At 38.5% G+C, this 11925-nt stretch overlaps 1 protein-coding gene and 1 long non-coding RNA gene across 2 annotated transcripts in view; one reads left to right on the top strand and one right to left on the bottom strand.

Moving 5' to 3' along the window:
- LOC117500729 overlaps positions 1 to 7197 on the bottom strand; it is a 30676-nt gene extending 23479 nt beyond the window's left edge. Inside the window, exon 1 of the long non-coding RNA XR_004557836.1 lies at positions 7061 to 7197. This is a non-coding gene — a long non-coding RNA (uncharacterized LOC117500729). The remainder of the gene's footprint in view (positions 1 to 7060) is intronic.
- On the top strand, positions 17 to 11594 carry nceh1a (neutral cholesterol ester hydrolase 1a). The gene is made up of 5 exons (XM_034159496.1): positions 17 to 230; positions 7085 to 7340; positions 7508 to 7577; positions 9862 to 10033; positions 10113 to 11594. The coding sequence occupies exons 1-5, from the start codon at positions 90 to 92 to the stop codon at positions 10731 to 10733; spliced, it is 1260 nt and encodes a 419-aa protein (XP_034015387.1). The 5' UTR covers positions 17 to 89; the 3' UTR covers positions 10734 to 11594.
- Positions 11595 to 11925: the final 331 nt, after the last annotated feature.

Below are 11925 nucleotides of genomic sequence, written 5' to 3' on the forward strand. Positions count from 1 at the left end.
TCATCCTGTGCTTTTATTTTCAGTGACGTGAGCGCTTCCTGGCACCTCGTGCAGGTTGCGGATGACAGGATCAGCTGACTGCACAGAAGATGAAGCCGCTGCTGCTTTTTGTCTCACTGCTGCTGACCGTGTCAGCTGCTTATTACATCTACATCCCGCTGCCCGATGCCATCCAGGAACCGTGGAAGCTGATTCTGCTGGATGCGGGATTCCGCACGGCCATGCACTGGGTGAGGAAGCCTGCTGCACTCCTCTGTGCTCCTCCTGTGTCACACACTCAATCCACTCATCAATTACTCCTGCGTTACACTGCAGGATGATTTGAAGTTTGATCCATTACATCAACACTGCCTCTTCTGCACAGCAGTTTAAGCCAGAACTGTTGTTTTGTAAAATATACGGAGTGTGATCACTGCCAAAGTGTGTATTCAAAGCTGAACGCAAACATTTTGTGCTGTTCCAGTTTTTACAGGGCTCTTAAAACCAACATTAGATGGTGGCCTTGGCCGGTAGACCCTCAGCGTTGCTACTCGAGGCACATTTAGTTCTTTATGCAGAAAAGATCACATTTTCATTCATAGTGGAATACTTTGATGTCATGGGACAAAAAGGTGTTTGTTTGAGAGAAGACGTTCATGTTGCATGTTATTAGAATCCCTTTTGGGTGCTCAAGTGGTGGATCTGTGTGGTAATTTGGCACAGGTTTCATGTCGAAGGCCTTTGCTGGCACAGCTCCAGATGTTCCTGGAGAAGGGGGCACAGGTGGCCTTGTACTAGGGGGCCTTCTGTTTGGGAGGTAGGCGTTTTAACCACTGTGCCAGGAGAATGAAGGTTATGTGGACAGCCCTCCCTCCCTGGCTCGCTTGTTCTGTCTGCTTGTTTGGCCCGCATAAAATCCAAGAAATGTTTTATAGATTGCAATAAAATTTTGTGGAAAGATGGTCCTCAGGTCAAGGTTGATTTGAGTAAATTCTATGGTTGTGATGTGACCGTTGTCAGAATATAATTTATTCTACCCATGTGCAGTTTCACAGAATGAAATATTCATACCATTGCACTCGTAAAATGGTAAATGGACTGCATTTATATAGCGCTTTTCCATCTGCATCAGGCGCTCAAAGCGCTTTACAAATAATGCCTCACATCCACTCCGATGTCAGGGTGCTACCATACAAGGCGCTCACTACACACCGGGAGCAACTGGGGATTAAGGACCTTGCCCAAGGACCCTGAGTGATTTTCCAGTCAGGCTGGGATTTGAGCCGAGAATCTTCTGGTCTCAAGCCCAACGCCTTAAGCACTAGACCTTCACCTCCCCTAAATACAAATATAGTATACAAATAATGACTCGTAAACAGTCATTATTTGTATACTAATGAACAGATGGGTATGAATACTATTTTCCATTTCTGCTAATACACACCCCGACATCCTACACACTGCAACTTTAATATTTGGTGTTTTCATAGTGTTCTGGTAAAAGTCCTGCATTTTTAATTGGATTAGAGCACTGCACTTGTAGAGCGTAAACCTCCACCACACTAGTTTTCAATTCCACAAATTTTGTACTTTTGAATAAATTTTCAAGGTTGAAGTCCTGTTAGATGTCGCTTTTCCAACGCTAAAATATAGATCAAAAGGGTAAATCCATAACAGAAAACTGAGAGTGATTGAGACACTTCTAGTTGAGATGTAATGCAAAATGTACACTAAATGGGCTTTTCAATATTAAATTCAAATGTCCACAAAATTCGTAATCCAAGTCAGATTCAGATCAAACTTTGTCAGTGGATAGTGAGTGCCAGTCTGCACCTCACTGTCAAATATGAGAGTGATTGGGGCATGTTTGATTAAAATATAATGTAAAATATATATTAAATGGAGTTTTCAATGTTAAATTTAAATAGCCACAAAATCTGGAATCTGGATCAGATTTGGATCAAACGTTGTCAGTGGATAGTGAGTGCCAGTCTGCACCTCACTGTCAAATATGAGAGTGATTGGGGCATGTTTGATTAAAATATAATGTAAAATATACATTAAATGGAGTTTTCAATGTTAAATTTAAATAGCCACAAAATCTGGAATCTGGATCAGATTCGGATCAAACTTTGTCAGTTGATAAGGGATACCATCCGACATAATACTGTCAAATATGAAAGAAATTGGATCTTTCTTGACAGAGTTATGAATTTTTGAAAATGTATTCACTGTTAAAGGATGGGGATTTTTTCCAATTTTCCTTGCTTTTTTCCTGACTTTGACCTTTTGACCTTTGAAAATTTAATCGTTTCTTGCCTATCAGGATATGAATACTCTGTAAAAAAAAAAAAAAAAAAATCATAACGACATATGAAAAAGTTGTGGGTTCCAGGCTGTTCACAAACAAAACAAACAAACGGGTGAAAACATAACCTCCGCCCAATTTCTTTGGCAGAGCTAAAAATGTTTTTCTTCTTAGTGGAGCCATAATATGTTATTTTCAAACAAAATACTTTTTTCAGAGTCATGATTTAATGTTTGGGCTGTTGTGTTTATCTGGTGATTCATCTGTATGAACGTGAGGACGGTTCCGGTCTGGCCTTAACCTTTGTTCCACATTTTGAAAAACAGCACAAGGGTGAATGTTTTTCACTCGCTTATCAGCACAGAGGATGGTTTACTTGTTGGATACTGTGCTATTTGCTGTATGTTGACCACACAGCAGATTAAATTATATAAGGTGTTCGCAGTTGGGTACATACATATTTGCACAGTGGCTTAATTTTTGTAATTTTGCGTCTGTTGCGTCGTCACAATAGATTCAAAATGACTCAATAAAAATGTGATTGAAGTGTAGACTTTCATCTATAATGTCCTGCATATGGTGCATCTAAAAAGTATTCACAGCACTTCACTTTTTCCACATTTTGTTATGTTACACCCTTATTATTATTCATGAAAAGAGGGAATTATCATGAATAACACGATAACAGCTTAATAACAGCTCAAAAAGACCAAATAATGTCTCCTATCAGGACAGTGAGTTCAGGAAACACCAAGGAGGAACTTCTTTGTTAGTTTGTTGTAAAGGAAGAGAAAAAGGCAGAAGTCTGTAACTGCAACAGTGCAAAAAGTAGAAATGATGTACCTGCAAAAAGCAACAAATGGGGGACCCGGCCCTTTAATACCAATACTAACAGGAGTTTTACGACCAATGTTGATATTTGATTATCTTAAAATTGGATATGGCAGCAAATCGATCAGCATTTTTGATTTTTCTAGATAAATATACCATAAACAAAGACTTACCTGACAATTTTTGTAACGAGTCCTTGCAAAGATAACATAACATAATGCAGTTTGAATTTCAACTTGAAATTCAATACTTATTATAAATATATTACTTTTGACAAATAAGACTGCTGTGTATAAAAAAAAAAATGCAGCCAAACTCCTATGATGGAACAAGCTGTAAATACAATGTGGTAATTCTATGGTGGCAGAATGAAAACCAGAGCAGTTGATGTTCAGCATCCTTTTTATATTTGTTGCATTTTTACCCGAGGCCATCAAACATGGCTATCAGGTATTGCGAAGACTTTGCGTCTGACCGTCTGTCTGTGTTCAGAATAAGTCCAGTCCTATTAATGCCAGTCTTCAAATTCACGGAGAGCATTCTTGGGACACAGACCATGGACAAGTTCAAAGATAGCTAATTTTGACCTATTTTTAGGGGTTAAAAGTCACATTCTCTTTCTTTCTGTTCTGTTTCTTTTTTTTTTTTTTGAGGTGTGAGGGTGACAGCCAATCAGAGTAGAGCGGCACAGTGACATCAGTAGCTGGTCTAGCTAGCTGCAAAATCTGTTTTGTTTGTGTGTAAATATGACCTCTTTGACGTATATTATGTAAAAACTAGTGAGAAATAAATGCTTCTAAAACTGAAAATGCTGTTTTTGGAACCTGATAACACCTCTGAAGTGATTTATAAGACATTTCGCAGATGTTAGCGTAGTGATATCAGTAGCTCGTCTAGCTACCTGCAAACTCCATTTCGTTTATGTGCAAATATAACCTTTTTGTCATATATTATGTAAAAGCTAACGAGAAATAAACACTTCTAAAACTGAAAATGCTGTTTATATAACCTGACAACACCTCTAAAGTGATTTACAAGACATTTCATGGATGTCAGTGTGCATGCTAACTTCCGCTAACTTCCACTCATGTCAAAAGCTCATGTATGCCCACACATGCACCCTCCCTGCAGATGCCGTTAAAATGTAAATATTGTTTATGATTGGTTGATTGATACAGGGATTTTATTGAACAGATAATAGGATCATAATAATGAATGTAATAATATATATATATATATATATATATATATATATATATATATATATATATATATATACACACTTTGTACTAGGATACCAATTAAAAACTGCAAATTATGAAGAAGATAATGCTTATAAGTGGAGGGTATTTTACCATTGCATTATATTTCATTTTTTCAAATCTTATCCATTTCACATGATGACTAGCAACCACCCAGAACCCATGAACATGCACAGTCTTCTTCTGCCAGCTGCAGATCGATCCTAATATCGATAATATCAATACCAACGCCGGTATTGATATTGAACGATCCTTGTGTAAAAAGATCGATACTCATGCTCTTTTTCTCTCCCGCATGCACTGACTGCTGCGCACGCAGATTCATCAAAGTCTACTCTCTGTCTGTAAGAGCAGCGCTGCCCTGTGTCACACAACACAGAGCAGCGCACCCTATCCCCTCTGGTCTTGTGTTGTTGCACCGTCACGTGGCTCAGCGGCGCCAGCCAATTTTGTTGTGGTGTGTTAATTTTGTTGTATTGTGGTTTGTCAGCCCTCTACCTCAGGATATTTTGTTTTAAGTTGTGTTGAGTGATATTTTTTTAAACAAAAATGTTGATTGTGATAATAAAGTATTTTGTTGTCACATACAGTGTTTGGCGAAATTCTATCCTAGGTCTTTTGGATCCTTTGGATCTATGAAGCTTAAATATGAAAAAGTATCGGTATCGATATCGGCGATATTGGGCCTGTATTTATTTGGTATCAGATCAATACCAAAATTCCCAGTATCGCCCACCTCTAGTGTTCAACAAACATGTTGACGGGGGGAGCACCCCTGGTGGACATACTGTGCAATGACAGCACTCTTGCTGTCCTTGATATTCATCTCTCTGTTTCTTTTTGTCATTTATCAGCCATTATAAACACCAATATCAATTTATCTACAAGTAGCTCCTATCGACTTTACAGTTTATCGAATGGGCTCGACTCTGAACTGAATGTAGTCAAAAATGATCACGATTGAACTTGTACAACCCCTGGCAAAAATTATGGAATCACCGGCCTTGGAGGATGTTCATTCAGTTGTTTAATTTTGTAGAAAAAAGCAGATCACAGACATGACACAAAACTAAAGTCATTTCAAATGGCAACTTTCTGGCTTTAAGAAACACTATAAGAAATCAGGAAAAAAAAATTTGGCCGTCAGTAACAGTTACATTTTTAGACCAAGCAGAGGGAAAAAAATAAGGAATCACTCAATTCTGATGAAAAAAATTATGGAATCATGAAAAACAAAAGAACACTCCAACACATCACTAGTATTTTGTTGCACCACCTCTGGCTTTTATAACATCTTGCAGTCTCTGAGGCATGGACTTAATGAGTGACAAACAGTACTCTTCATCAATCTGACTCCAACTTTCTCTGATTGCTGTTGCCAGATCAGCTTTGCAGGTTGGAGCCTTGTCATGGACCATTTTCTTCAACTTCCACCAAAGATTTTCAATTGGATTAAGATCCGGACTATTTGCAGGTCATGACATTGACCCTATGTGTCTTTTTGCAAGGAATGTTTTCACAGTTTTTGCTCTATGGCAAGATGCATTATCATCTTGAAAAATGATTTCATCATCCCCAAACATCCTTTCAATTGATGGGATAAGAAAAGTGTCCAAAATATCAACGTAAACTTGTGCATTTATTGATGATGTAATGACAGCCATCTCCCCAGTGCCTTTACCTGACATGCAGCCCCATATCATCAATGACTGTGGAAATGTACATGTTCTCTACAGGCAGTCATCTTTATAAATCTCATTGGAACGGCACCAAACAAAAGTTCCAGCATCATCACCTTGCCCAATGCAGATTCGAGATTCATCACTGAATATGACTTTCATCCAGTCATCCACAGTCCACGATTGCTTTTCCTTAGCCCATTGTAACCTTGTTTTTTTCTGTTTAGGTGTTAATGATGGCTTTCGTTTAGCTTTTCTGTATGTAAATCCCATTTCCTTTAGGCGGTTTCTTACAGTTCGGTCACAGACGACTCCAGTTTCCTCCCATTCGTTCCTCATTTGTTTTGTTGTGCATTTTCAATTTTTGAGACATATTGCTTTAAGTTTTCTGTCTTGACGCTTTGATGTCTTCCTTGGTCTACCAGTATGTTTGCCTTTAACAACCTTCCCATGTTGTTTGTATTTGGTCCAGAGTTTAGACACAGCTGACAGTGAACAACCAACATCTTTTGCAACATTGCATGATGATTTACCCTCTTTTAAGAGTTTGATAATCCTCTCCTTTGTTTCAATTGACATCTCTCGTGTTGGAGCCATGATTCATGTCAGTCCACTTGGTGCAACAGCTCTCCAAGGTGTGATCACTCCTTTTTAGATGCAGACTAACGAGCAGATCTGATTTGATGCAGGTGTTAGTTTTGGGGATGAAAATTTACAGGGTGATTCCATAATTTATTCCTCAGAATTGAGTGAGTCCATATTTTTTTCCCTCTGCTTGGTCTAAAAAAGTAACCGTTACTGACTGCCACAATCTTTTTTCCTGATTTCTTATAGTGTTTCTTAAAGCCAGAAAGTTGCCATTTGAAATGACTTTAGTTTTGTGTCATGTCTGTGATCTGCTTTTTTTTCTACAAAATTAAACAACTGAATGAACATCCTCCGAGGCCGGTGATTCCATAATTATTGCCAGGGGTTGTATGTTTGAAATTGTATTTACTTACCTTCTGTCTTCTCTCTTTCTGTAGGCTGCTTTTGAGAAATTTCTGGGCCTTGACGATTACATCCTCTCAATCAGGAAAACTATAGGTCATTTTGAGGGCCTGGCACAGTTTTTTGGCAGCTTTGGGTCTGGTGAGGGCATTGTCTCTGGAGTTAAGGTCAGCGATACCACTTTCGGAGGTGTTCCCGTGCGCATTTATGAGCCACCCACTGGTGGGGAGGGGCATCTGAGGAGGGCCGTGATGTATTACCATGGAGGAGGCTGGGCCCTGGGCAGTGGCAGTGAGTACGAGTGCTCTGGCTGATTTTAAGTAGATTTTAGAGTGAAGAAGATACTAACCTGTATTCACTTTTCAACACACAGTAAATGTATTGTGACACTGCTGCAATAAATTATGTGTCTCAGTTCATGGTAAAATGAATAACGTTCTCTTGTTCATCTCCACTAGAGGAGGGATCGTACGACACTTTGAACTGGTTGTTGTCTGATGAGCTTAATGCCGTTGTGGTCACCGTTGAGTAAGTTTGCTTCTTCCTGCAACAGTTGCCTGTTGTTTCCTCATTGACTAATCTAGATACTGATTGCTATTAATTAAATGAGCTAATCGTACTTTGTGTGCTACGACAACATGATATTTGACAACTCCAATGACGTTGAACTTCATCCAAATGATTGACCTCTGGCTGGCCTTGATTAATGGTATTCTGGAATCCACTAAAGCATGTGCTACATTTGTTTCAAATCAAATTGAAAAATCAAATTCCCTGACCTTCAACCTTTGCCATATTCAATTAATTAAGGGCGGTTTCAGGGTCAGCCTTCATTGTCATACCGCATTTAGTAGAAATCAGCAAAATGAATTGGTGGGGGGGGTAACAAACAGGTAGGCAGTCATGACCTTGATCCCAATGATTGCTTGTTTGCTAACAATATTTGAATGTCTCTGGCTGTAAATACAGAATTTTTCTGTAGTTTAAGAGTTCAGGGCTTTTTCTACAAGCATTTCTACAAATGTATTTATTTGTATACGTTTCCCAAAGAAGCTCGTAAGAAAAAAAATGCATGTCAACAGTTTATATAAAGTGAGCTATCCATGGTGCTGATCGGATGTGAAACATTTTAAATAACTCAGTTGTGTTTAAAAAATGTAATCTAATTAATTACAAGCTTTGCAAATAATTCAAATTTAATCCAAGTCTAACTTAATCACATATAATTAAATGCAAAAACAGTGAAAAAAAAACTTCACTCTCCATTATAGTAATATTTTATTTAGTAAAAAATTAGCCGTGAAACCTGTGAATTTTGCAAAAACAACACATCACGAACACATATGTTGTATCTCAACAGTTAAGGTGGTATTGCTATGTGATTTAATAGTTTTCAGTTTTGCATATCAGGAATTTTTATTTTTAATGAATGAATGAAGTTATTATCCTGGGCCATTTTGTGTGTGTTGGGGGGGGGTTAATAATATGAAGTAAAATCAGAACATTTGGGCTACTTCTGTTACATATGTCATAAAGGTCTCAAACAAGCTGTTTCAGGCCTAAATGATGCTTGAGTGAGGAGAATCTTGTAAAAACACTTAACAGAATTACGGGACTCGGAGATGTTTAACATTAACCCTCTGGGGTCCGAGGGCATTTTTTGGACAGTTCACTCGCCTGGCATAAATGTTTTATTATGGCTGTTAACAGCTCTCCCTGCATCCCGCAATCAAGTTTTATGTGTCTTTTATAAGTGTAATAAAGGTTTACAATCAAAAATAGGCAAGGAAGAAATACAGCGAAAATTGATTTTCCACACACATTTATTCAAAACACACAGCAAACTATAATAAACAACTGTTTTAATACTTTATAAAGGTAATTTGAGGTCTTGTGTGGAAGACTGTACAACAAAAAGGTTCAAACAATGAACACAAATGCACATTTTGAACAATATATACAAAATGGTCTGTGCATTTTGTTGTCCATTGATATGATAAACAGTGCTTTATGCAGAGAAAGCAACAGAGTTATCCAGTAACATTCACATGCAAACTAGTGGAGCAATCCTGATAGATACACACTCTTTGTTTGAGCATGTGAGATTGTCATCAAAGGCTCTCCGTGTGCTCCTCCTTTCACTGATCACTGTGCGTAATGGCACAGGGTGCACTGGATGTACTCATTGGAGCACCCAGGGGGTTATTCAACTAGTAACATATCACTCCTAAAAATGATCTTTGGCTTTTCACGTGAGGTAAATCTGCCCTACGATTGGATTTTGGAAAACCATGTGACAGTGAACTAATTCCGATTGGACACTCACATTGCGCACGTCATCACACAGCTTCTTTGAAGAGTACAAAGATGGCCGATGCCTGGCTCGAAAGTCCATGGAGTTAGATTTTTCAGCAAAAAAAAGTAAGTTTCTATCTCATATCATTCAAAAGTTTAGAATTTAGTAAAGCTTGGTCTTAGCCGTCGTATACGACGGCGTCGGCCCCAGAGGTTTAAACACTCGACACGTAAAAATATAAAAGGTGACTTTGCACAGGATGACCCCTTTTAATACTTTCTTTAAGACCATTTTCATTTTTTTAAACCTTTAAAACCTGGATGAAAATCATCATGAATCCAACATTTTCACACATTTAAGATTTCTACGAGTGTTTACCCGATGAGCATGATGTAATTATAGGATGCTGTAGCTAGTTCAAGTGAAACTCCAAAATATATTTCAGTGTTAAAGGTAAATGAAAACTGATAATTGTTGGTATGAACCCTGTAAATTAAAACCTGGCACTGTTTGCAGGTATCGGATGTATCCAGAGGTGCATTTTCCTGAACCGTATCTAGACTGTCTGGCTGCAGCCAAGCACTTCTTGTCTCCGGAGGTTCTGGCGAGGTATAACATTGACCCCGAGCGTGTGGCGGTAGCAGGAGACAGCGCTGGGGGGAACCTGGCTGCTGCTGTCTCTCAGCAGGTACGAGTAGAGAACATTTCTTTCAGGCATTAGCTCCAAACCCTTCTGTATAGTCTGAGCCCTCTGTGTTTTTTTGTAGATTTCCACAGATGATGGCATGAGTGTGAAATTCAGTATCCAGGCCTTGATCTACCCAGTGCTTCAAGCTCTAGACTTCCACACGCCTTCCTACTTGGAGAATCAGTTCATACCCATCCTCTACCGCACCCTCATGGTGCAGTTCTGGCTGCAGTACCTCGGTGTTGATCTTTCTTTGCAGCCACAGTTTCTCGCTAACAACCACAGCGCCTTGCACCATTCCACCGTATCTCTAGAACTCCGGGGACGGGTGAATTGGACTGTCCTTCTTTCCCCGAAGTACAGGAAGCACTATAAGCCTGTCGTGGCAGAAAAGGGGTCACAGCAGTTCATAAAGGAAGTGCCAGGTCTAGTGGATGTGCGGGCTTCGCCGCTGCTGGCAGAGCCAGAGGTTTTGGCTAAATGTCCGCGGACGTACATTCTGACTTGTGAGTACGACGTGTTGAGGGACGACGGCCTGATGTACGCACGGCGCTTAAAGGACGCAGGTGTCGCCGTGACCAGTGACCACTACGAGGATGGGTTCCACGGCTGCTTCAGCTTCTCATTCTGGCCTCTGGACTTTGACGTGGGGAAGCGGATGATCAGGGGAACCATCAGCTGGCTGCAGAAGAACTTATAACATTAAACAACATAGACACCCATCAGACACAAAGTGTGGACTCATGCACATCTTTTGTTTCTGTTCAAGTTGTAAGGTCATGACCCATGTGAGATTTATGTGACATTTGTGAAAGAATTGATTAAATCTTTATTTTGAACATGGAAAAAGATTAAAAAGTGGGGAAAAATAATTTCCAACAAACACAGTGAAGCAACTACCTCCACATTGCACCATTGAGCAACGCTGCTGTAGCATTTTCGAAGATGCTACAGCGGGAAATGGCACATAAACAAAACAAACGGTTAAAATTATAATCAGCTAAGGAAAACAATGCACAATGTACAACACAACACGAAATAATAAACATAATAACGAGCAACCCCAATTAGCGACACATGCCCAAATGAATAACAGGTACAGCTTGGCAATGCCACATTAATAACAACAATAAAAATACAAATAATAATTATGACATAATTTGTGTTGCATTTGTCAGGGAAAAACATTTCAAAGTGTTTCACACAAACAAAACACATTAAAACAAATCAACAACAAAATCAATCAACTATGCCGACAATGTCAATTTAAAATGTTACATGATAAAATAAAAAAATATGTTTGCTATAAACAGAGAGAAAAAAGGTGAGTTTTTGGATTAATAGGTCATAAAAAGCCATATCTGCTCTTTAAACTACTTAAATGCTTTTGTTTTTGGATTTTTTTAAGTAGACAATTTGTTGGTGTTTATTTGTGTATACATTTTGTGTGTTCATTTTTTTTTTTTTTTTGCATGTTAGCGTTTTAAACTGAAGCGTACTTTGATTGTTTGACTTGAAAGCACTTTATAAATAAATTAGATTTACTATCTCGAAAACACTTAAACATCAGTTTAACTTCTTTTTTTTTTTTTTTCTTAACAAAATGCCACCCATAATTACACATTGCATCATGTGTGTCCGTAACATTGCTAACAGTAACCTAACTCTGGAATAAAGTAATCTGTCATGATATTTACTGTACTGGACCACTCGTGGCTTTGCAGTTGTCGCAGGTGTACATTCTATGACGAAGAACAAGTGGGATCATATTTGCATTCAGTGTGATATAAGGTAGGACCTGTTGAAAATCTGAATAAAAACTAAACTCATAAAGCATTTTTTAATGATTGCTAAAATAAAGAAATATACATTTTATGACATTATGTGCATTA

The sequence above is a fragment of the Thalassophryne amazonica genome, chromosome 19, assembly GCF_902500255.1.
Source record: "Thalassophryne amazonica chromosome 19, fThaAma1.1, whole genome shotgun sequence".
NCBI lineage: Eukaryota > Metazoa > Chordata > Actinopteri > Batrachoidiformes > Batrachoididae > Thalassophryne > Thalassophryne amazonica.